This window comes from Thamnophis sirtalis, unplaced genomic scaffold, assembly GCF_051295495.1.
Source record: "Thamnophis sirtalis isolate CommonGarterSnake01/CBP01778 unplaced genomic scaffold, rThaSir2_p1.2 scaffold_1, whole genome shotgun sequence".
NCBI lineage: Eukaryota > Metazoa > Chordata > Lepidosauria > Squamata > Natricidae > Thamnophis > Thamnophis sirtalis.
In genome coordinates this window covers 13,136,544-13,163,155 of record NW_028261381.1, presented here as the reverse complement: position 1 = coordinate 13,163,155, position 26,612 = coordinate 13,136,544, and the positions used below count along the sequence as shown (strand labels likewise).

The window sequence follows — 26,612 nt, the reverse complement described above, 5'->3', positions numbered from 1 at the left end:
TATGACTGTTTTTCACACATATGACGATTGCAGCATCCTAATAATCATGTGATCAAAATTTGGTTGCTTGGCAACTAGCATGTATTTATGATGGTTGCAGTGTCTTGGAATCATGTGATCACCTTTTGCAACCTTCTGAAAAGCAAAGTAAATGGGGAACAACCGTGTTATTAACTTAACAAGTACAATGATTCTATTAACATCTGTGGAAAGAAAGGTCATAAAATTGAGCAAAATTCACTTAATAATTATCTTGCTTAGCAACAGAAATTTTGGACCCAATTGTTGTTGTAAGGTTGAATTACAAGGACTACCTATAATTCTAAATCTATTAAAGGAGTTATTAAAAAAATGAAATAAGTTTTATCTGGCAAGACTCTCAAACGAGCCATGATACTTAACGTATTGTCTTCAAGGTGCTTATAGATCAGTTTTATCTATTCTAGCTAGCATCTTCTGTACCTGAGTCAGATGAAATGATCAGAATTTCCCCTCTTTTTAAAACAGTGACATTAGCTCTGTACAAGTGTTCCTTAATAGTTGCATTTTTTAATAACAGTAATCTTTAATAGCTGTATTTCACTCTTGGGTATCACTCTAAGAGGTCTCCATTATGCCTTTTAAAATACATATGCCTTTTCCTAGTAAGAACTCAAACTCACCTAGCTGAATACTCTTAAGTGTTAGTATATAGTCAATGAGGGCAATGAATTTTACAAGTCAATATTTTTTTCCAAATATTTAAACCAATATTTGGTTTAAGCAATAGTTTGATTTTTTTTTTGCAAGGCATAATATATCTTAGGCTCTTTCTTTAGAATTTCAGTTTACATTCCACACAGACAGAACCAATTCACACTTGAGCAAAACATATTTTTACCAGTCCTTGTCGTGTCCCTTTTTGAATTTCACAAGATTTTGATAGTTCTTGATTAACTATTTTTTGTGCTTTCTGAGAAATGAAATTAATGTTACTCATTTAATAGAATTATCTTCAAGGTTCATATATTCCAGAACTCCAAATAAAAAAGTCCACTTCAAACTTCCAAAGGCCTTTTCTCCATCTTACAGTATCAGAGAAGCTTGTTTTTCATTATGTTGTTCCAAATATTACAAAATATCCAAATCATTTCTATTATTATCTCATAATTGTCTTTTGAGTTTAAAAAAAATCCTAAACAGAAACTAGTTTTGCTGGTTTTGCTCAAGTGTTTTATGAATGTGTCTTCTACAGGCGTTTCCAGTATTTTTTAAGAGGAAAAATGTAAACAGTGTCAGTCTTAACTTTTCCACTGTTCCTTTTTAAAAACATTGTCAATACATTTAAAAATTGCTCTGTAGCATTTAACAAGTAGTTTCTTTTCCAAATAGTACAGCTACCCATTCACTCCCGAAGCAAGGTAAACCCACTAACCATTGTATTTGCAATAGGGAGAACGCATTTTAACAGTAAGGTTACTTATAGAAATTTCACATAAGGATACAAAAAGGTTCTAAAGACAAAAATAATACCCTTATAGAAAGGTCCTGTGATATTGCAAGATCAAGCTTATATAATAAAAAAGTAGGAAAGTAACATTTTGAAAACGAGATGTATTAATGACATCCAGTACCTTACAGAACTTTGACCATGAAAGCTGATAATCACCAGAAGTAATCTGTTGCCCTAAAATATAAATAGAAAAAAGTGTGGGTAATGTCTTTCAAAAAATTCACTTGTTTTCAAATGAAGTCATGATAGTTTAAAAAGAGAAACCTGTTTTCTTAACTGGAACTTCAAAGCAAAGACTCTTTTCTACTACTCTTAATTGAAATTTAGATTGTTTAGATTTAGATTTAGATTGTTTATTTGTATGCCGCCCTTTTCCCTGGGGGGACTCAGGGCGGCTCACAATCCAAGTGGGGGAAAAGACAAACTTTTACATATAAGACAATACATGATTAAAACGCAACATTCATACCATTCGGGCGGGTTACAATCTTTAGCCCCAGGCCTGACGGGATAGCCAGATTCTAAGGGCTGTGCGGAAGGTCTGGAGGGTGGTGAGGGTACGAATCTCCACGAGGAGATTGTTCCATTGGGTCGGGGCTACCACCGAGAAGGCTCTCCTCCGCGTGGTGGCCAGTTGGCATTGGCCAGCGGATGGAACTCGGAGGAGGCCTAAACGATGAGATCTAATGGGTCGTGTCCATGTTAAACATTGGATGGGACATTGTATACATACTTCTTTAGTCTGATAAGGCAAAGCACAGTCTTGGTTCCCACCTGTTAGCTTTTCTGCCAGCATACCGAGTTGATCTGAATTCAGTCCACGGCCAACATATGATGAAAACTGCCAGCTCAGGACTTCTAAGAGTTGACTCAAAGTGACAGGGATTGGATTATTAAAGAAAGCCAAGTTCTGCAGCCAAATAAAAATTAATACAGAATATGATTAGATCCATTTCTTGTTTTTGTGTATTACTATAAACTGCTGGGAGCCTCTGAGGGCCCAACGATAGGGGAAAGAATAATAATTATATTTAAATATTGTGAAAATTCAAGGCTTTTAAATAAAGTCAAAAGCCCTATGTAGTTCATTTTTGGAGACTCTGGAAGGAAACCGTCAGTTGCATAATTAAAATAAGGATATTAGTAGGTTTCAAATAATATGGTGATGTTTTACAGTTCAGAAATTTTAAAACAAGTCTTTTTACAGGCAAAACAGGCAGTTATAATTCAGTTTTACTGTACAATGTTAAATAGCTGAGGTGGCGCAGTGGTTAAATGCAGCACTGCAGGCTACTTCAGCTGACTGCAGTTCTGCAGTTCGACTGTTCAAATCTCACCGGCTCAGGGTTGACTCAGCCTTCCATCCTTCCGAGGTGGGTAAAATGAGGACCCGGATTGTTGTTGGGGGCAATATGCTGACTCTGTAAACCGCTTAGAGAGGGTTGAAAGCCCTATGAAGCGGTATATGTCTAACTGCTATTGCTATTGCTATATCTTTGTCTTTATGCAAATGGCTGGCTGCAGGTCTATGGTGCTTTTAAGTCCATAATTCTTCTTGTAGTGCATGTAGTAATTTTTATTTTGTTTTATTAATTTCAGCTATGAAATATGCAATAGTAAGCTTTACTGGCTACTGCAGTCCTAAAAGACAACATGCACTTTTGAAAACACCTTTAAATTCATATTTTTAATTTTACAAACAAAACAAAAAGTGAAAGACAGTGCATTTGCACTTCTTCAAAAGGTCAAAAAAATAGCCTTCAAAAATATCTATATTAGGGCAAAGGTATGCTCATAAATGAACAAGAACATAAAGAAATATGGAGGAAATTATCTATTAAAACACACCTATTTTAAAAAATGTGGAGCATAAACATGCATAGATTTTGTAAATGGAATAGTTATTTCTATTTGCAAAAGAGGTTTTGACCCAGGGAAGGCTCCTCGGGAAAAAATTAGCTGAAAGTCATATATACCTATTAATCTTTTCTGCTGATCAATGAACTACAGGTAGTCCTTGACATATGGCCACAATTGAACCCAAATTTTCTGTTGTCAAGAGAGATATTTGTTAAGTGAGTTTGGTGTGACCTTTCTTGCCACAACTGTTAAGTGAATCCCAGCAATAGCAATAGCAGTTAGACTTATATACTGCTTCATAGGGCTTTCAGCCCTCTCTAAGCGGTTTACAGAGTCAGCATATCGCCCCCACAGTCTGGGTCCTCATTTTACCCACCTTGGAAGGATGGAAGGCTGAGTCAACCTTGAGCCGGTGAGATTTGAACCACCGAACTGCAGAACTGCAGTCAGCTGAAGTAGCCTGCAGTGCTGCATTTTTGAAACCCACCACTGGTCCTTGGATATGATTATTCTACACTATCATGCTCATATTTATAAAACTCAGTGCCTCTGTGAAAGGTAAGGATGACTACTGCATTTGTGGTGCAATCAGAACATTGCGTGTGTTGAAGTTGTTTTAACGCAAACCAAAGATGCCTTTTAAAAAACAAGTTTACATCATATTCTTATGCATGCCAGTGCGGTGTGTGAGGTAATTTAAGGTGGTTCTGACAAGTGTCATCGGCATCTTCATATCCGGTCACATGGGTGACAAGCCACTCCCATCCGGTCACATGGGCGGCAAGTCACTCCCATCCGGTCACATGGGCAGCAAGCCACTCCCACAAAGGAGGCCACACCCACAGAGTAGGTTCGAACAATTTTTGAAACCCACCACTGACTCAGCTTGTGAAAAAGGTAATTGGCTATGCAAAATGTACCTGGAGTTCACTTGTGGACAAGTTGTACCAGATGACGGAAGCCCAAGCATTAGGCAATTGGCTGACATTAGAAATCATCACCACTGGTAAACAGCTTGTCTATTGAGAAAGATAGATGAAGAAATCAATGTAGATACAGAACAGAGCAAGATTTAATAGCCTGGGGAATAGATTGCAGTTCCACAACAACTGCATTGTGAGAAGTTAGAAAGGAGAATATGCTGAGAATATGCTCTCTCAAATTTTTGCAAGGATTGACTATTGAAAACTGGATATACAATACAGTTCACCGACAAATGCGCGCCCAACAAATGCGCGCCGACGAAACCACGGTGACAACACAGTGATGTCAAAAGTGCGCCCACTAAAGCGTGTTGACAAATGCGCGCCTACAAAAGCGCGCCATCAGAAACAACACGAAAACAACGCAAAAACAACATTAACCTAACCTAAAAACCCTAATCACGCTTTTGTGGGCGCGGTTTTGTCGGTGCCCTTTGGTGGGCGCGCTTTCGATGTCGCGGTGTTGTCGCCGCACATTTGTCGGGCGCGCATTTGTCGGGTCACTATACAATACAATAGAAGAGTTGGAAGGGACCTTGGAGGTCTTCCAGTCCAACCCCCTGCCTAGGCAGGAAACCCTATACCATTTCAGACAAATGGCTATCCAGCATCTTCTTAAAGGCTTCCAATGTTGGGGCATTCACAACTTCTGGAGGCAAGCTGTTCCACTGATTAATTGTTCTAACTGTCAGGAAATTTCTCCTTAGTTCTAAATTGCTTCTCTCCTTGATTAGTTTCCACCCATTGCTTCTTGTCCTGCCCTCAGGTGCTTTGGAGAATGGTTTGACTCCCTCTTCTTTGTGGCAACCCCTGAGATATTGGAACACTGCTATCATGTCTCCTCTAGTCCTTCTTTTCATTAAACTAGACATACCCAGTTCCTGCAACCGTTCTTCATATGTTTTAGTCTCCAGTCCCCTAATCATCCTTGTTGCTCTTCTCTGCACTCTTTCTAGAGTCTCCACATCTTTTCTACATTGTGGCGACCAAAACTGAATGCAGTATTCCGAGTGTGGCCTTACAAAGGCATTATAAAGTAGTATTAACACTTCACGTGATCTTGATTCTATCCGTCTGTTTATGCAGCATAGAACTATGTTGGCTTTTTTGGCAGCTGCTGCACACTGCTGGCTCATATTTAAATGGTTGTCCACTAGGACTCCAAGATCCCTCTCACAGTTACTACTATTGAGCAAGGTACCACCTATACTGTACCTGTGCATTTTGTTTTTCTTGCCTAAATGTAGAACCTTATTCTTTTCACCATTGAATTTCATTTTGTTAGATAGTGCCCAATGTTCAAGTTTGTCAAGATCCTTCTGTATCTTAAGCCTATCTTCTGGCTATTTCTGCCAGCTTGGTGTCATCTGCAAATTTGATGAGTTCCTCATTTATTCCCTCATCCAAATCATTGATGAAGATGTTGAAGAGTACTGGGCCTAAAACAGAGCCTTGGGGTACTCCACTGCATACTTCCCTCCATGTAGATGCAGTTCCATTGAGGACTATACATTGAGTGTGGTTGGTCAGCCAGTTACGAATCCATCTGGTGGTGATGCTGTCTAACCCACATTCTTCTACTTTATCTAGTAGTAGGTTATGGTCTACCTTATCAAATGCCTTACTGAAGTCTAAGTAATCTATATCGACAGCATTCCTCTGGTCCACTAATTTTGTGACTTTGTCAAAGAATGCAATAAGATTAGTCTGGTTTAATGATCTGTTTTTGAAAAAAAAAACCTTGCTGGGTTATATTTAAGAGGTTATGCAAAGGTAACCTAATTTACCTCGTAAGCAATTTTGTATTCGAAATAAATTAGACAACTGCTAAAGTACCATATGCAAATGGGTTTTTGTGCTGGGAATTTACAACTAATGCAGTTAGTTTTGTTAGCTATTTAATTTTCAGTTTTTGTTTTCAATGTGGGATGAGAAAGAAGAAGTAAAGGGCAAATTTAGCTGAAGGAACAAGTCTGCATAGAGCACAAAATTCTAACTGAACTCTTCAACCGAGTAGTTGGTTTTCAAGTTCCTATTCCTAGCAGAGAATCTAGGTCACTTTGTATCAGAAGTTACAGATGCAAAAAAAACTAAGAAATGAAAACCATATAAGATCTCTTCATGCTATTTTATAATCCCTCCTATATTTGGCTCCAAAAACAGGTACTTACTCGTTCGAGCACCACACAGTTGGCAAATACAACACAATTCATTATTTTGTAATAACATTGTAACAGACAAGTCAGGGATTTTATTGTAATGAAATATTAACCATTATGGCAGTATTATAGCACCTTATAGCTTATACACATTATAAAGAGCTTCATTGAATCTGTTCAATGACTCATCTAATCTGATCCTTTGTTGACAATGATAATAGGCAAAACTTTCCAAGAGTTTTACTGCAAATAATGGTTTGCATGTTTCACCTCCAATTAGAAAAAAGAAAATATGGTATTGTTTACCTGCCAAGAGTATAACTAACTATTTAGGAATCCATTTTTGCTTAGCTGACATGGCTCAGGCAGACAGAGTTGTCCCTTGATAAAACAAAATTAATCATTGCTCTATTCACCAACAATTAAGAATCAGGCTTCAGCAAATAATTTTTTTTAAAAAAAACACAGCAATTATTTGCAATTAGATTAGCCTCTCTTTCTACATATTTAACTGATAGGTCAGATTACATTTTTGGTTACTTGGGAGAGGCACAGATGTCTTCAAAACAGTCTTATTTGATCAGCTGAATATAATCCATTAGCACAATGCTAGTGAGTAGTATGCATTATTTCTAATTCAAATATTTCCCCATTCAGTCAGCCTGGTTCAAAAACACTTACTTCCAAATCTATAGTCAGCCCACATAAGCAGATCTGTGTTTCAAAAGTGATTGAATGTAGTTCTTCAGTTACCATTTGGGAAATCTGAAAAGAGGAATAATAGTTTTTAAATGACATGGATTAAAACTGTTAAAATAGAACCATGATGGCACAGTGGTTAGAGTGCAGTACTGCAGGCTACTTCTGCTGACTGCTGGCAGCCTGCAATTTGGCAGTTCAAATCTCGCCAGGCTCAAGGTTGATTTCCATCCTTCCGAGGTGGGTAAAATGAGGACCCAGATTGTTGGGATCAATATGCTGACTTTGTAAACGGCTTAGAAGGTGCTGTAAAGCATTGTAAAGCGGTATATAAATCTAAGTGCTATTGCTATGCCTGCCTCATAACATTTAGAAATATTTAATTATTTTGCTAAAGCATAATGGTCATGGCAAAAATCTTGTTCATATCCTCAAATCACAGAAGTGGAACTGAAGCTGAGCACAACAGTACATTTATTTATTTGTATATTTATTAAATTTAAACATAGTCCACCTTACTCGACAAAGGGACCGTGGTCATTGCATAGAGTTATATATTAATTTCAAACTCAAATGTGCATATTACAGATACTATTCTGTATTTTCATTTGGTAAATTACAGGTGACAAAAAAGACCAGAAGAGGGAGCCACAGAGCTATTTTCTTTCATTAAACTTAAATGGGGATAATAAACATTTTAGCAGTAACATTTTAGTATGACTTTGTTATTTAACAACTGGTTATTCAGATTCTTAGATTCCATTTGTACAATTTTTCTCTTCAAAAATAGTCTTTTGTCTGAATTTAGGGTGTTCATCATTAAGACAGATTTACCTGCCTCCTCCGTATTCCATCGGCCAGCCAGTGTCGGCTGGCAACTACAAGGAGGAGGGCCTTCTCAGCAGTAGCCCCGGCCCTTTGGAACGAGCTCCCTGTAGAGATCCGCACCCTCTCCACCGTCCAAGCCTTCCGCACAGCCCTGAAGAACTGGCTCGCCCGCCAGGCCTGGGGATAAGGATAGTGACCCCTCCCGAATGATGGATGTATGTTGCTTACCATTTTAGTATTTGTCTCTATTTCGTTGTCTGTATCCCCCCCCTTCCTAGTTTATGTGAGCCGCCCTGAGTCCCCTCAGGGAAAAGGGCGGCCTACAAATTCCAATAAACTATAAACTATAAACTATAAACTACCTGTCTTTGAACAAGTACATAATACATTGCAACAAATAGTAAAAAATTAGTAAAACATGGTGCCATTATATGTGTCTGGAATCAATTTAACCATTTTAGGTTGTTCCTTCTTAGATAATAGGCCTTAGAAAATATTAGCATTTATGTTTCAAATATTGCAGCATTATTTTGTTCCTTAGATAATAGGCTGAAATGCTATATAGCGGTAATGGTGAAATTGTGGTGCCCACCACCATAATTTAATGCTCCCCCGTGCCGTGCCCTCTGTGCATGCATGCATGACAAACCCCCTGCCGCTGCCCCACGCATGCGCGCAAGGCTTTCTTGCAGCCTGGGTAGGGCGAAAACTGCTTTCCCCGCCCCCACCAGAGGCCCGAAACAGCCCATTTTCTGACTTCCGGTGAGCCCAGTAGGTCCGCTTTTCACCCTACCCAGGCTCCAGAAGTTTTCTAGGAGCCTAGGGAGGGTGGAAAATGGCCCAACATGCAAACCGGAAGTCGAACTTCTGGTTTGCAAGTTTTTTGCTTCCGGAAGGCAAAAAGCAGCCCAACGTGCAAACCGGAAGTCCCTTCCCGAAAAATGGTCGAAAATCAAGGCTGAAATTCATCTGGCCAGCACGCACATGTGCGCTGGAGTTGACAGAGCAACGCCATGTGTGCCCTCAGAAAAGGCTCTGCCTGCCACCTGTGGCCCGCGTGCCATAGGTCGCCATCACGGTATATAGTATTATTTTCTTTGATCTAACAAAAGTTAATAGGATTATGCTACAGCCAGAGCTCAGTCCATTATTTCTTCCTACCTCATTTCCTTTGTTTGCGCCACTTGCTTTCATTTCTTTTGGCTGCTAAAAGAATTAAAACATAAGACCAACATCAATAGGCAAAACGTTTATTCACAGAAATGTTTAATAATGAGATTCAATATTTACCAATAAATATTAAAGTAAAATGATATGGGCGATTGATGCCTATCGTTTGACTTCTCTGAAATGTATTTCATTGTTTTTGAGTAAACCTAATTCAGCTACTTCTAAAAATTGAAAAGTACACCAACAACTCCCATACTATATTTTGCTATGATTATTAATTTGTCTGGTTTGCTTTTATTCGGCTGCTTTATAATGTTTACATATACTTCCTTCCCATGTATAATATTTTGTTCTTAATAGCCATTAAAATCTATTACTAGCAAGCTAACAATACTGGGGGAATCTCTGGGCTGAAGTATTCTGTATCTACAGGTAGTGCTTAACTTACAATCACAATTGAATCCAAAGTTTGTGTTGCTAAGCCAAACATTTTACAATCCTTCTTGTCACCGTTGTTAAATGAATCACTGCAGTGAAGTTAGTAACAGGGTTATTAAGTGAATCTGGCTTCCCCATTGACTTTACTTTAAGGTCGCAAAAAGGGATCACATGACTCCAGGACCCTACAACTGTCATAAATATGAACCAGTTCCCAAGCATTTGAATTTCGATCACGTTGACCATGGGGATGCTGCAATAGTCATAAGTGTGAAAAAACGATCATAAATCACTTTTTCAAACGGCCTCTAATTGAATTCTTGTAAGTTGAGGACTACCTGTAATTTTACAGTTCATAGCTGTGCATTTTGAGTGCATAAAAATAAATTCTCCACAGATATTATCTTCTCTCAATATTTGGAACAACTTCATAAAAATCCATAGCAATAAAAGTTTATGACAAGCGGTGCTTCCTTCAAAGGGAGCCTTTTCTGCATCTCCCACCTAAGCATCTGTGGATTGCAAAGGGCAAGTCTATCTGTTAACAGCAGTTTAAAGGAACATGCCTCATATTTTGAGAGTATAGGAAATAAATAGAAAAGTGCCAAGGAGGAAGGGAGGGTTCTTTTGTTTCTTTTATTGTTGTTGTTTTCAAAATCTGGAGAAAAACAGAGAGTACGGTGAAAAGGTTTATTGCTTGTTCTATACAACGTAAGTAAAGAATAAACTGACCACTTCCTTATGAAGAAGATAACTAGAAAGATAAGGGTAGTGTGGGGTGGATAGAGGGAGAGACATTTGACACTTGGATAGAATAAAACAAGAGAAAAGAGAGAGAAAAGAATATAGCACATACAGCTAAAATAAAACTGAAGAGAAAGTCTTGAAACTGCTTGTGAAAGCTGAATAGTAATTCCATTATTAAATACCAAGCAGGAGTTTTGTTAACCTACTTTTCTTAAAAAACAAAAAAACAAAAAAAACACCAACTCATCATATCCTGGACTTTCTCATCATAATGAGAAATAATATTTTATTTGTTCATATCAACTGATTCTTTGAGTAAAAGTCATACAGAAGTGTTTATCGAGTAGGATTACTATATTCCAACAAACTACATTACTATGAAAGAATAGATGAGAGGTGAGTTCATAGTTCAACATAATGTGGTCTAAATAAAGCACATTCAGTTGGTGACAACAAAATCTTTTTTTTTTTTAAAAAAAAATCTACTCTGTAGATAAAATTGAAACAAATTCTATTTCTGTCAAATACAGTTTTGGTTTTGTTAAAATAATTCAGAGATATTTCTTTTTTAAAATAATAAAGAAAAGCTATGAATTGCGATTTCCACAGAAGCTAATTATAGTCTCAGAAGATAATTCCTGCATACAGAGAGGATATGTTCTATGCAACTCAGTGAATCTCTCTGTATTTTTACCCCTCAAAGGAGGAAATGCAACGTTGTCTTTGTATTTAAGGATGCATTTCCATATTTGAGGTGCAGGGTTGTTTCCCCACAAAAAGAATTATTTGGCCCCTGTTCATAAATTTGTTTTTCTTGTTTACTTTTAATTTAAAAGTAGCTAGATTTGCTCCTTTCTTCCTCATATCTCTGAACTCTCAAACAGAGGCAGACATTGCAGCAATATCTATTATGCATTTATATCTACAAAGGATATTAAAGTATAAGTACAGGGCGGGGCATAACCTTTTCCTAGGGGGTCACAGCAACACTTGTAATAACAACACAAATAATTCATACACCATTCGAAAGCCCATCAAAAACTGAGTTTATTGACACGATTTAATAGTCAGTATGACCACCATTAGCCCTTCGAACAGCATTCAAACGAGGTGGATAAGAACACAACAAATCTTCAAACAGTTCCGTTCGATTTTCCAGATTTTTCAACACAGTTTCCAAATTCATTCTCAAAGTTTCAACCGAAACAAATTTAACATTTAATAGCTCATTCAATTCAGTTTTTTATGGGCTTTAAAATGAGGTGTCGCGGAAGTTGTAAACTGCTGTCGATCTTGCTGTGACCCCCTAGGAAAAGGTTATGCCCCGCCCTCTGGAAAATCTGGAAAATCGAATGGAACTGTTTGAAGATTTGTTGTGTTCTTATCCACCTCGTTTGAATGCTGTTCGAAGGGCTAATGGTGGTCATACTGACTATTAAATCGTGTCAATAAACTCAGTTTTTGATGGGCTTTCGAATGGTGTATGAATTATTTGTGTTGTTATTACAAGTGTTGCTGTGACCCCCTAGGAAAAGGTTATGCCCCGCCCTGTAAATATATTTTACATATTTCCAGTTTTCGTGTTTTTTCCAAAAATAAAAAACAACCATTCTTTTCCTCATTTACAATTTCTAGAAAAGTTACAACCTCATGCATACCAAAACACATGAAGACTCAACACAGACTTTCAACACAGTCTCCCCGTGGAGATAACAAGAACGCTTGTTAAAGAAATGCCTTTTAGAGAAATACTTGTTCCTTTCTGATTAGTAAGGCCACTTGACAATTAAATTCATATTTCTATTTAATATACTTTAATAATAACATTAATAAGACTATATGAGCAGCAGGAGGTAATAATTGCTATTGCTATTGCTGTTGCTATAATTAAAGGAACCAATGCTGCTGTTTTTCTCTTCCTAAAGAGGCGTTTTCTTTTGAGTGATTTCTTCCAATTGTGCTAATAACGGAGGAAAAAAAGTGCAGGTCCATTGCCATATTTGCTCTGATCTTATGAATTATCCACACCCATTCCACAGTTCACCCATTCCTCATCCCTCAAATACTTTGACCACCTAATGAGAAGGAAGAACTCATCAAATACTTTGGAAACCTAATGAGAAGGAAGGACTCACTGGAGAAGAGCCTAATGCTGGGAAAGATTGAGGGCAAAAGAAGAATGGGACAACAAAGAATGAGGTGGCTTGATGGAGTCACTGAAATAGTCAGCATGAACTTAAATGGACTCCAGGGTGGTGGTGGTAGAGGACAGGAAGGCTGGGAGGAACGTTGTCCATGGGATTGCGATGGGTTGGACACGACTTTGCAACTAACAACAACAGTTAATGCTAGAAACCTATAAAAGTTAGATGCAAACATGCATCTAGTTATTGGTCACAGTTTGAACCTAGCTGGCAGTGGCAGGGATTCAATCAGTACACTGCTTCTAATTAAGTTATACCAAGATCAATGGAAACTCTCAGTATACAATTAACAGGAATGCCATATCCATAAATGTTGAGAAGCAAGCAAGGATTTCCAATTCCTGTGCCAAAATAAAATAAAAAAGTGATTTACCAAATGTCGAAATTCCACTGAAAGGTTCCCGTTTGCAGACTCATCCATGTTCATTGCTTTTATATGAGTCCCACACAGAACAAATCTGCGGTTGCTAGAAAACATATCCCAGTAAGATTGAGAACCGCAGGTAAAATAGTAAGAAGCAAAGTGTAATTATACTTAAAACTCCATCATTTATATTCTCTTACCTTATAGTACAGGCATTCCTGGGTTTTAAAGAAACAAACAAAGCAAGTTAATCTTGTGACAGTCTTCGAACATACAAAATGTCTTTAATCAACTGAATCGTTTCCTAAACTTGCTATATGCAAGTTTACTACTGAAATCTCTTCGGGCTTTACAATAAAAACATACAATGTAGTGAAAGCAAATAGGTTAAAAAAACAAATCTTCACCAATTGAAAAAAAGCATGCGTTTAAAAGCCTTTTAAAATAATCAAATCCCATTACAGAAGCTACGCTTTTAAAGCTTTTTTAAAAAGCCAATAGATATGCCAACCATCTGAATGGAGCGCATGGTTGGGATGGCTTCGGAAAAGATCTGAGTTACTAAGAGAGGAATCTAGGGGAAATCCTGGGGCACAAACTGAAATGGATAAAAGATTCTGTGGGTCAATGCCTCAACGTAGGGAACCAAAGTGAGAAATCTCAGTCTAGAAGCCTTCCCCAGTTCCCAGTTCCTTCTGGGAGAATGTAACTCTATGCCAGGGGTATCCAATCTTGGCAACGTTTAGACCTGTGGACTTCAACCCTTGATGGCTGGGGAATTCTGGGACTTGGTCCACAAGTCTTAAAGTTGCCAACGTTGGACATTCCTCTAGAGCCTTGGAACTGTTGATCGTCGGGTGCACTTCAAGGTTCTACTTACCACCTATAAAGCGCTCCATGGTAGTGGATCTGGCTATCTGAGAGACCGCCTTCTGCCAATTACCTCCCTGCGTCCCATCAGATCGCACAGGGTAGGCCTCCTCCGAATTCCATCCGCCAGTCAGTGCCGACTGGCGACTACGCGGAGGAGAGCCTTCTCAGTTGCAGCTCCGACGCTATGGAACAACCTCCCCGTGGAGATCCGTACCCTCACCACAGTCCAGGCCTTCCGCACAGCCCTCAAGATCTGGCTATCCCGTCAGGCCTGGGGATAGGATTTATTCTCACCCCGCCCGAATGCTGAGTGAATGTTGTGTTTTATGGTTAATTTTTTTTACTCACGTTTATCTTTTATGTTTTGTCCTGCACCCCCTTCCCCCCATTGTTGTAAGCCGCCCTGAGTCCCCTCAGGGAAAAGGGCGGCCTATAAATGTTCAATAAAATCAAAAAACCAAAACCAAACTGTGTCCCCTCATAAAGAGCATCTGCTGTCGAAGTTCAAGATGTCAGTGGCTCATCAGCATTTTGTCAGTACAGAGCTCTGAATCATATAATAATATTTCCCACAATCTTTCCTTTTCAACTCAGACACTCAAAAGCACTGAAGGCAAAATCAGTCTGAAAAGGCCACATTTATAATAGAACGCTTAGGAATTTGCCTAGCAGTTTCCATGGCCATTACCACTGTTGATAGTTGCCTGAGATGAAATATCACGAATAATCTGTGGAAGTTTATTCAAACATTGCATCTTTAAGTCTTCTAGAAACACCAGCATTTTATTATACCATAATATACAGTGGTGGGTTCCTACCGGTTCACCCAAACCGGTCCAAACTGGTTGTGATTTGGCGGCCTGGGTTGCTGGAACCGGCAGTGACCAAGGACTGCTATGGCTCCAAATCAGTTCTCTGGGCGGTGCCATAGGCGCCATCTTGTTTTTTGCTTCTGCGCATGCACAGAACAATTTTATTTATTGCACTGTGCACGCGCACGCATGCGGAGGGGGTACGCCCCCATGAGCAAACTGGCAGTAGTGACTGCCGGAACCCACCTCTGCTACTATAATTATCATGGTTATCATAAGTCTGACTAAAACCTGTCATCAGCTTCTTCTATAAAATCTAACAAGTTATGAGGTTGAACTTCAAGGGCATTCTTTGGCTTTTCAACTTTGTGCTTTAGGATGCTGACGTCTCTGAATTGCAGGTTCACACCGCAAACAACATAAAGGGAACTTCAATCAAAAATGTCTAGTTTTGTGGTGGAGCAACAACAATGGCTCAAAGCAGTGGAAAGACTTTCATGAGCCTGAGTCTGATGATTCAGTTGCCAACTACACTTATGTGTTGACTTGTTCTTTTATTAATCATGCTCTTTAGCGTGTTTTGATTTTATGCTGATTTTCTTCTTACCATGAATGTTTTAAGCTTCTTTTTCTAAACTGTGTTAACCCCCGATGAATGTTGGGTTGTAATGATAAACAAATAAGCAAACAATGCCATCCTATTACATTTCTATCACTCCTTTGTCTTATTTTCTTAAGTCTCTACAAATCCATTTTTGTGCCTTAACAGGAAGTGTCTAAATATTTATAGATGCGTGATAAGGAGACGATGGTGGTGTCCAAATTTGATTAAATAGGGATCAAATGAGGGAGGGTGAGAAGGAAGGGAGGGAGTGGACTGGGAGAGAGGAGTGGTAGAGGGGGAGGGGAAGTAGGGTAGAGGGGAATGATGGAGGGAAGATAGTAAGTTGGAGGGGGGCGGAAGAAAGAGGTGTATGGATAGCGGAAGAGGTATATTGGGTTTCTATTTGAGTTTGAGTTTTATTTTATTTATATTTCTGGGGGTATTGCTGACAAGAGGAACTGCTGTGATTATTGTTTAATGTTGTATGGCCCCGGTTATGCACAGTATATATGTGACTGTATGAAAATGAAAAATGGAAAAAAATAAAATAAAAACATTTTAACAACAAATTTGATTAAATAAATAAAAAAAAGTTACATTGGCAATTCATCTTTCATTTTGGCAAGAAAAGACTACAATGGGCTCTGAAGAAAATATTTCAGGAACAAAACAACAATAGAAGCCTGAACAATATTTAAAAGAGAGATACAGTAATATTGGGATTTGCATACAAAGCTAAACCATCTTTTTTTTTAAAAAAAATGCTTCGTTAAATGTAAATTGAAACAAAAGTGTTGTTCTGATCATTTAAAAATCTGAAGCAGATCGACATTTGGATTTATTGTCAAGTATTTTCAAAATATCATGAGAATTTTTACTAAATATTATAATGATCTATTTTTTTAAAAAAAACTTACGTACTTGTCAATAGTAGCTTTCACTTTAATCTGGTAGTTCAGGTCTGGCAATTTAATAAGTAGCCTAGAAAGTTAAAAGTGTGGAATTTAATATGGCTGAATTAAAGTAGGACATAACCATGGATGCACTAACTAATTATTATAGTCAATAATGCCCGTGACCCGTCAAAACCGCACTCGACTAAGCCGTGCCCGATTAAACCGCGTCGCTGATGTCATCAACAGGGCGACAACAGCCAGCGGGAGAAAGAAGGGCGCTTTAAATAGCGCTTTGAAAGCAAGCCGATTCAACTTAAGGTTAGGGTTAGGTTTAGGGTTAGGTTAAGGGTTAGGGTTAGGTTTAGGGTTAGGTTAAGGGTTAGGGTTAGGTTTAGAGTTAGGTTAAGGGTTAGGATTAGGTTTAGGGTTAGGTTAAGGGTTAGGTTTAGGGTTAGGTTTAGGGGGGGTTAGGTTTAGGTGTTAAGTTTAGGTTTAGGGTTTACAGCGTGCTTCTGTCTCCGCGCTGTTGTCGCCCTGTTGATGACTCAGCGATGCGGTTTAGTCGGGCGCAGTTTAGTCGGGCGCGGTTTTGTGGTGGAACCAATAATGCCACCTTAAAATTCCCGCATACCACTCTGGTTTTGAATAGAAATAACAATAAATATTACTAATCTTAACAATTTGTGCCATCAGATAAATGCTGATGAAAATACAAATGTATGCCAACAAGTAGAAAACTACAGAAATGGAATATAATAGGGACAATAAAATTAGCTAAAGCAAGGGGGGAAATGATTTGGCTTGCTTGAAAAGCTCAAGTTGTAACTTTAACTTCCCGAGTCTTTGTATAGATTAGAATAACTCATTTGGAGGCTTAAAAGTTATCTAAAAACGTTTTCCTCCCGAGAGGAAATTGTTACACAAAAGCTAATGGAAGGTTCATGCACCTGTTTAGGAATTTGGTCTAGGGCAGGAGTCTCCAGCATTGGTAACTTTAAGCCTGGAGGACTTCAACTCCCAGAAGTTCCCAGCCAGCTTTGCTGAAGTCCACCATGCTGAAAGTTGCCAAGGTTGGTCTAGGGCAACAGAGAGGTTTTAAGAAATATGCCAAAAACATTAAATCAATCAAATAAATGGCAAACAACAACCTTTACTCACCGAAGTTTAACGGTAAACTGTATCATCGTTTTAAGAACCAAAGGTCTCTGAGGATGAGTTGGCATGGAAGGCTGTCTCTCCACTATAAATGAACTAATGAGAAAGGAAATAAGCGACTGCAGTTCACAAACAATCCTGGTGAAATATTACAAAACTAACAGCTTCATACGTTCAAGATAACATGAGCAACTGAAACCCAGTTTTCAGAAAATTTCTTGCACAATGAAAATATCTCCATGACTGAGATGAAAGTGTATTAAATAATAGTTTCAGATACAGCCTCAGTTGAAAATGAAAATTAACTTATATACCTTTGGAAAAGACTGCAAATTAAAGCATTTATTATTTCCGACAAGTGAGGAGTTTGTAAAGGAATGGGGTCTCCTTCGTAGGTGAGTTTTATCAAAAGTTCATTCAGCTTCTCCAGCTGCCTTCTTAGTTGAAAAAGACTGTCAGCCAACAGTGTGAAACTAAATAAACACAAAAAAGAGATACAAGTAATTAAACTTTGACTGGGGCTAGACCAGAACATTCTTTACTTTAACGGTGCCTCCCCTCCCGTAATGAAAGGCTACATGATGTTATGATGTTCAAGGGCAACAATGTTCTTTTGACACCTGCCACCGAGAATACCACAAGTACCGTTTTCCTTCCTGCTATGACAAAAAGGCCCGCTTTTTAGCAAGCAATTTTCTGCTCTTTCATGACAAAGAAAATCAACTACTGAATTAGAATTCTTCTTATGGCGAATGATAAAACTAGACTTGCTCTCCCATCTATGCTTAGAAAAGTATTCAGGGCAATTTATGTCCAGCAATTCTCTGCTTCAAATGAAAACAGCCTTAATTCTGTTTTATCACAGGCACAATTCTGAAAGCAAGTCAATTTTGCTCAATTCTTAATTCATGTTCTTCTATAGCAGTCTTTCCCTAACCGACCCTTCAAGGAGAGATCTGCTTTTATTCTGAAGACCTAATGAAATTATGAGTGTCAATTTACAGTGTTATAGGAAGCTATTAATGTATATGTGCGTATGTGCTTTATTTGTGTAGTATTAACCTTTTGAGATACTTAAGATGATACATGAAAATGTAAAAAGTAGGCATTATTTCCTAAGTGCATTGTTAAAAATCCAGAAATGTCTTTTGTCTGCCAGCCAGATGTATTTTTCAAAGCAAGGTCAATATTGTAAAATTTAGTTGGAACAGCCTATCACAAAAGTGTTGTTTAGCTAGCTTGCATTGAAACGGCAGTGTAGAAATACAAACTACAGCTACACTCTTTTGTTGGAACTACAAATGTAGCCTAGAAATTGAAAGCTGAATTGCATTTGTTCTGCAGTCCAGTTCCAGAGACAACAAGTGACAAAGAGCATGATTGTTCCTTAAAACAGTACTCTCTGGGTTCATGGTTAAAACCTATCGCCTGATGGGACCCAGAAAGCATGCTTTTTCTGTTGCTGTTCCTGCCCTCTGGAGCCTCTGAAATTTTTCACTCAGACCTTCAGCTTATCTGGATAGTGGGGTCCTTAAGCCTCACTTGCCTAAGCAATATTATTATTATGGTTTATCACACAATCATCCAGATGATTAGATGGGATTTGGCATGATTATGATGATTATTAGTTGCTTAGTCAACTAGATTATTATTCTGTATCACCCGGGATGGGCTGCTGCTGGTTTGCACGAGTTCAGGAGAACCTCTAGCTAAGAATCTGCCCAGTTTAGAGAACCCAAAAAGTCCACCCCTGGCTGGCCCTGCCCATCTTGCCCCGCCTCACCCACCCCTCCCCTCCCAGGAGTGGCCCGTTTGGGACACCAGGTAAATACAGGACCCGCATGGAGGCTCGGGGAAGGCAAAAAAATGGGCCTCCTGGAAGTTCTGGAAGCCTTCAGAGCCCAAGGAAGGCCATTTTCACCCTCCTGGAGGCTCGAGTAAAGGCTCCAGAACCCGGGGAGGGCAAAAATGCTTCCCCTCCGCTGTGGTGCAGGAGGCTGACTAGGCCATACCCACCATGGCCAGGCCCACCCAGCAACCGGGCAGAGAACCCATTGCTAAAATTTTTGAAGCCCATCCCTGTGTATCACCATCATTTTATTTAATTGCTGTTTGCTGCCCAAAGCCATTTTGAACTACTTTTGTCATGTTTGGAGAATCTTCCTTACAATTCAGTTCCCTCCCCACTTCCCATTAGAAAGTGCGCTGCTTGCTGGGCTACCAAATCATCATAGCAGAGAGATTTCACTGTTGGCTAACACCCTCACAACGGCTTCACAATTTGGTACAAAAACATCGTATGATTCAACTTGGGGCCTTTTAACTTTTATTTTACTGCTAAACGATTTCTAAGAATCTGAAGAGTCAGAAACAGAGATCATTTAAAGAAGCTTTACCTGTTGCCAACCAATACCTCTTTACACGATCTCCCCTTCTGAGTCTCCCGATTCTTAGAAATTGCTTAACGATAATTTCTGTTAATCTCTCAGAAGAATTTTTTTTTAATTGACTAAACTGAGATGGAAAAGCCACACAGCATCACACTTCCTGTTGCGCTATAGAGAGGAACTAGTGATAACACTTTACCAGTTTTGCAGCTGATCAAGCCCACTGTGGAGAGGGCCTCCAATGCAAGCGATTTGTTGCCGTCTCTTCCAGTCCAATAGCTCTTCTATTAATATGTTATTCACCAAGGCATCAACCTCCTTTACTATTTGTGCCATTTTACTGAGAACTTCCTATAAAGAACAGTAGTTAGGAACAGTAAGAGAGAATTCATGAATGGAGAAACATCGAAGTGATTTGTATAACAACCTAAAGCTGTGATATTCTTTAGCTTAATTTATACGCATAGTTTGCTGTTGGTTAATGTATCACCATCCAGCATCAAAGCAGTGGTTGGTTTAAGAAACCTTTCGTCTTCCAAGAAAGCAACCTGAGTACAAGAGTGGCCACAAACCAAAGCTACTTCTTATTGCTTCTGTGCCTTTAACTTTAATTTAAACTTTAACTGCTTTGAAAGGAGACACAATATGGAGAAAAATAGCAATTAGACTTATAGCAGTTAGACTTATATACCGCTTCATAGGGCTTTCAGCCCCCTCTAAGCGGTTTTACAGAGTCAGCATATTGCCCCCAACAACAATCCGGGTCCTCATTTTACCCACCTCGGAAGGATGGAAGGCTGAGTCAACCCTGAGCCGGTGAGATTTGAACAGCCAAACTGCAGAACTGCAGTCAGCTGAAGTAGCCTGCAGTGCTGCATTTAACCGCTGCGCCACCAAGCCTTCCATAGAGTTGTATGTGACTCCTACCCCCATCCCAACATGGAGGGGCTTTTTAAAAAATTACATAAAAAATAAACCAATCAGAAAGTGCTGCCCAGTCAGAGCATTCACCACAAACATTGCCGAGAGACTAACTGAATCCAGAGATCTGCATGGCTCTCATCTCACTGGCCTTCAAAAACCTACAACCCTGTTCCTCTATCAGAGAATTTGAGCATTCATAAATGCTCAAAGGTCATAAATTAATGAAAAGCCAATAAGAAGTTCTTAAAAAATGGATTGACTATATACAAAATAAATACGGGACCAAGAAATTCCAGTTAGCCTATGCTTAAGATCAGAAATGATTTAAATTGTTTAAAGTTAGTTCAGCACGAAGAAGCTAAGGTCAATGTAGAATGTCATTAATTTCTTTATTTCTTTTTTTCAATAGATTTTAGACTGTGTTTGTTAAAAATCCATACCGTGTACGGGTTCTGGGAAGTCGGGGGGGGGGGGAGAAGGAGGGTGGTTGGGGGGGAGGGTGGAGGAAGGGAGGGGTATACATTAGACTAGACAAGAATTTGGTGGTAAACTAGAATTATTTTGACACACAAAAAATTGTACTTCGATGTCTTACTGATTGAGGAATAATGAAATGTTTGTTTTAAAAGAAATAAAACTTTTGAACACAAAAAAAGAAGTTCTTAAAACCATGGCCCAGGTTTAAGAACTAGTTGAATTGGTCTTTTTTTAAAAATGGAATTAGTTCTTAATCTGCAAATAGAAAAAACACTTTCCATAATGTCCTTAAGTCAGCAGAGTACATAAATGACAAACAATTGAACCAACCTTTCTCTTGAAGTCTATTGTATTGAGCATTTCCTGCAACATCAACATCTCCTGCTTCATGATGGGACTGTTTTTGTCATTCTGTTCTAAAAGGAGATATGTAGAATAGGTACAAAGCTTTAGAGTGGGGAAACCCATCAAAATAGCATGTGCAAGTAGTTTTAAGGCAGCGTGTTTTCATTTTTTTCCTATTACACTTTTACTTTGCTTGCAACTCAGGGCTGGGTTTCTTGCCCCGTTCCAACCAGTTTGGTTGGAAGGGGGCCGGCGGCGTCCTCGTGCACGTGCGCAGTGCACGCATGCATACTAGCGTCTGTGCGATGCTCCAGCTGCTCCTGGAGGATTGCGCAGGCGCTGTATGCGTCCTGCTGCGCATGCGTGGAATCGCAGAACTCGTCAAAATCGGGTAAGAAACGCGGGCGGGCGGGTGGACCCTTCGGCGTTCCCGGAGGTTACTTACTTCCGGGTTCGCCAACCAACCGGTTCGCAGGGACCGCCACGAACCACCTGAAACCCACCCCTGTTGCAACTAATGTAAGATAAACATAAACATGTATCTCTCAGTAAGTTTATAAATACATTCCGGTGTGCTATCTAATGTATTATGTCTTTCTTTGTCCAAGTTTGTTTTAAGAAAGGAGTGAACATTAACCAAAATCAATACCCTGTCAATATTCTGAATATTTAGTCTAGTTTTTTTGGATTTTAAAAGTAAATGCCTCCCCCCCGCCCCCAATAATAACTAGACAATAACTCTTTTTGGTCTGAAAGCTCTGCCTCTTTTTCTCAGTGATGGATAAAACCAGGTTGGAGAGGAAATTTTGAACAAGAAGACCTTAAAAGAAAAGTGTTAAGGACTTCTTCCTGCCCAAAGTCCTTTTTCTCCCATAGCTGAATTTCTGAAGGAACAAAGCCTATTATGGTTCTCCTAGGCCAATGACGACAAACCTTTTTGGCACTGAGAGCTGAAAAGGGAGCGCTTCATATGCATGCTTGTCTGGGACGCGACCCGGAAGAGGAGCTGCCCAGGGGGCATGTGCACACTGTAAAATGAACTTCTGTGCATGCGTACTGGCCAGCAAGTCTTCCAGTTACTGCTACGCATACGCATGTGCCAATCAGCTGGCTAGAGCGCATGCTCACGCCGGAAAACAGAAGATCACCTCTTTCAGTTTCCGGCACTATCGGATGCACAAAGGACAACTGATCATCATATGCACGTGCACGCCAAAAACCTGGAAGAGGAATGGATGACGCCACGCGTGCCAGGCAACATGGCTCCATGTGCCACTTCAGGCACCTGTGCATCACCGCCTAGGCTGTATGTATTTTGGAGTATGCAAATATGGAAAGTTTGTCTCTACTTCTAAATGGGGTGATTCAGAGAAATGAACCCATTGCTGTTTTATCATTAACAATTCATTCTTTAGTTGGACTGAACCATCCACAGTAAAAGACAAACTACATGGAACTCTTAAATACCCCTGTATTTTCCTGCCATTTTATTTAATTTTTTTTAAAAAAGCTTAGGATTGTTACAGCTGCAAATTCACACTTTCTCTTCTAGCCACAACCTGGAATCTTTTATATTTGGGCAATATATAACTGCTGTTAAATACATAAATAAAGAATTCCATTAAAAATTAATTAATTAAAGAATCTTCTTTCTCCTGTTGGTCTGACTGTATCTTTCTAGAGTTCATTTAAATAAAAAATTGAATTATTCATGCAAAATATTACAGCCACAGTGTGACTTAAAGATTAAACTGATAAATCATGAAGATGTACAGTATCATCATACATAAATGCATACCACTAATTTCAGGGATACCTATTTCCAGGTTAAAATGCAGAGGGGCACAATCTTAGCTGGACTAATATTTTGCTGGATGTAGCCATGTAGCCTAAAGAATATATTAGGCTAAGAAGCATATTGGAATTTATTTTGCATGGAGTATGTATCAATAGCAGTCTGAGTCTTAATGAAATCCTGCCCCTTACTCCAAAAAGAAGACTGAGGGTGTTTGATGAAAACCTATACCCTAGGTATAGAACTAACAACCAATTTTTACAAATATGCAAGATTGAAAATCACAATTTTCCCTTCATAGCACTGCGTGGGAAAGCTTACCTATGTTGCACATAGTTTTAAATCTGAAGTCAAACTCCTCTTGCAAGTCTTCTAGATATTTGACGTCTTGTTCTGTTAGCTGTTTTCAGATTAAATGCATTTAGTAAGTGATCTAATAGTTTATAGCACATAGCAAACAATAATGACATTCCCTAAAAAGCTTTAGTTTCACTGAAATGAAATGGAAATGCTACAGTTGCTATCTGCTTCCTTAGTGGGAAAAATAGCTGGGATTACAAATCATACTAAAACAAAAAGTGGATTGATTTCTACCCAGCCAACCAATTTTCGTTTATTCAGCAAAACGCTGTAATTGTACACTAAGTGTAACATGCTGTGGATATATAGTGCATCTCTGCATGTCTATTCAGAAGCAAGCCCCAATTTGTTCACTGGTGCTTAGGCTTAGATAAGCATGCACAGAACTGCAGTCTTAAATTTCTCTTTTGTGTTTAAACAAAAAGTACAGCTCACACCCTAGTTTCAATGAGGTTTTTCAACCAGCTGAATTCAAGAGGGCAATATCGTGCATTTAAAAGGATTTTGCAGGGGTTCATAATTCCAAAGAAGCCTTCCCAGACTTGGATTAATTTTCCAGCTCCCAAGAGTATCGTTGAAACAGAATTAGTGGACAGCATTCTCAGGTACTGGGATATAGTTGCAGAGAAACTTTCTACCCCTGATACATTAACAACAATAGTCAAAGCTCTGAATGGGGACACTCAAATGAGGTATGTTTCACTTGTACTGTACCTTAAAAAGGGCAACAATTTCTATCATATATCATCTCATTCTTCTGTACATGTGGATCTAGTTTCAAATCATGATACTTAATACATATAAAGAAAATTGGTACCACTATAGTTAATCCCCAACTTACAACTGTAATGGAGCCAAATTTCAGTCCTAAATCATGATGGTCATAAGCTGAGGCACACATACGACCAACCTGATTTTACAACCTTTTTTTGCGATGGTTATTAAGCAGCCATTGGTTGTTTCTTGAGTCAATGCATTCCTATGGTTGTTTTTTGCTGGAAAGTGGGTGACCACAGGGTGTGTGTTCAACTGTCTGAATTCCAGAACTGGGTTGTAAGCACCTTTTGGGGTGGGGGGGTGTCCGTTGTAACTTTGAACAGTTGTTAAGGGAGGACTTACTTATATATTAGATCTTCGATGTATCAAATATTAAATGCACAAACTGTAACAACTTGCCTGTGTACTGTTCTTAATTTCAGAACCCTTGAGCTCGATTTTTCTTTGCCTTTCTGAACCCAAGTAGCTTTGTAGTGACTTTTCTAGTGGTCCCTAGAAAAAGAATTATGACAGGTCAGTTTATTAATACAATCCCACAGCACAGATTATTTAATGGCAAGTTTTAGTGAGAGGGGACGGAGTAAATTCAATAAGGCCAACTGACCTTTGGTAATAGTTCAGCTTTCTCAAAGGCAAAACACAGATGTGGGAATCACTTACAAAAAATATTCCTGGTAAATGGAGAAAATTGGACTGCCACAGGTATAATAATTGTTTATCTAAAAACAGCTCAAAGGAAAGTTTTAAAAATGATGAGTGGTCAATGGCAAATCAAGATATGTTTAGGAACCCAAGACTACTGAATGGTATTTTAATGAATTTAGGACCAATGTTCCTCTGAACCTTGAGCCGGTCTTCTGAAATATTAGTATATTAAAGTTTTGCAAATTTGATGGCTGCGCTGGCTACCTGTCGATCTCCGGATGCGCTTCAAGGTGCTATTAGTCACCCATAAAGCCCTGCATGGTAGTGGATCTGGATACTTGAGAGACCGCCTTCTGCCAATTACCTCCCTGCGACCAATTAGATCTCACAGATTGGGCCTCCTCCGTATTCCATCGGCCAGCCAGTGCCGGCTGGCAACTACAAGGAGGAGGGCCTTCTCAGTAGTAGCCCCGACCCTTTGGAACGAACTCCCCGTGGAGATTCGTACCCTTACCACCGTCCAGGCCTTCCGCACAGCCCTCAAGAACTGGCTAGCCCGTCAGGCCTGGGGATAAGGATAGCCGCCCCTCCCGAATGATGAATGTATGTTGCTTATTACTTTTATTATATGTGTCTACGTCATTATTTGTATTCCCCCTCCCTGATTTTATGTGAGCCGCCCTGAGTCCCCTCAGGGAAAAGGGCGGCATACAAATGTTAATAAACATCTAAACATCTAAACATTAAATCTATCTCCTCTTCCTCATCTAGGTCATTATCATAAAATTACCTGAACTGGCATACTTGCTGAAGCCAATACTCTTCTTTCTTCTCTTAAACAGTTTGAAATAACCAGTGCTATATGTAGAGGGTTACTTTGATATTTTGCCTGAAAAACAAAGTTAAAGAAACATAAGAAAAATCTAATTCATATCCTAATAGCAAAAACCAGCCACGTATAGTAGAAATGTCATGGACTCATTACAGAAAATTCATATCCATTCTTGATATGTATGCAATATATATGATTGCATACATGAAGTCAGTTTTATGAATCGTAACATTTCTCTGCATATCCATAATCTTTTCTATCGCTTCTTTATTTTCCCCATTTCATTTGTGCTGTTTCTCTCAAACTTGTATTTGGTTCTCTAACAAAAGGTAGATAGACATTCAATATCTGAAGTTTTCACCACCATTATATCCGCATTCTGCAGTAAGTTTCTTACCCGCTTAGTCTTTCATAAAAAATGCTTACATGAAGCTCACAAGATATTAAATCTTTTAAGGGAGTACAGCTGGGACATTTTACCAATGAATTTGGGTGATTGTTATATGCACCATTGAAATTTTGATTTCTGGCTTTTAAAAAAATCTTTATATATGTTTTTTTTTTTAATCCTCTCTTTTCCTAACTTTCCACTCTACCATTTCTCCCATATCAGAACTGGACTAATAGAAAGGTCTTTGACAGGCACAAAATATTGCAATAGCACTTGGACTTATATACTGCTTCACAGTCCTTTACAGCACCCTCTAAGCGGTTTACAGAGTCAACATATTGCCCACAAGAATCTGGGTTCTCATTTTACCGACCTTGGGAGGATGGAAGGCTGAA

At 39.0% G+C, this 26,612-nt stretch overlaps 1 protein-coding gene across 1 annotated transcript in view; it reads right to left on the bottom strand.

Moving 5' to 3' along the window:
• Positions 1-26,612, bottom strand: part of STAT4 (signal transducer and activator of transcription 4) — a 49,309-nt gene that overhangs the window by 9,396 nt on the left and 13,301 nt on the right. The window contains exons 4-18 of the mRNA XM_087707774.1: positions 25,785-25,883; positions 24,749-24,841; positions 23,534-23,612; positions 21,403-21,488; positions 19,871-20,022; positions 17,599-17,757; positions 17,288-17,380; positions 16,155-16,214; positions 13,145-13,162; positions 12,954-13,047; positions 9,183-9,227; positions 7,176-7,259; positions 4,273-4,371; positions 2,267-2,402; positions 1,614-1,666 (exon numbers count right to left, since the gene is read on the bottom strand). Coding sequence (XP_087563900.1) covers positions 1,614-1,666; positions 2,267-2,402; positions 4,273-4,371; positions 7,176-7,259; positions 9,183-9,227; positions 12,954-13,047; positions 13,145-13,162; positions 16,155-16,214; positions 17,288-17,380; positions 17,599-17,757; positions 19,871-20,022; positions 21,403-21,488; positions 23,534-23,612; positions 24,749-24,841; positions 25,785-25,883 — 1,350 coding nt within the window. The remainder of the gene's footprint in view (positions 1-1,613; positions 1,667-2,266; positions 2,403-4,272; positions 4,372-7,175; positions 7,260-9,182; positions 9,228-12,953; positions 13,048-13,144; positions 13,163-16,154; positions 16,215-17,287; positions 17,381-17,598; positions 17,758-19,870; positions 20,023-21,402; positions 21,489-23,533; positions 23,613-24,748; positions 24,842-25,784; positions 25,884-26,612) is intronic.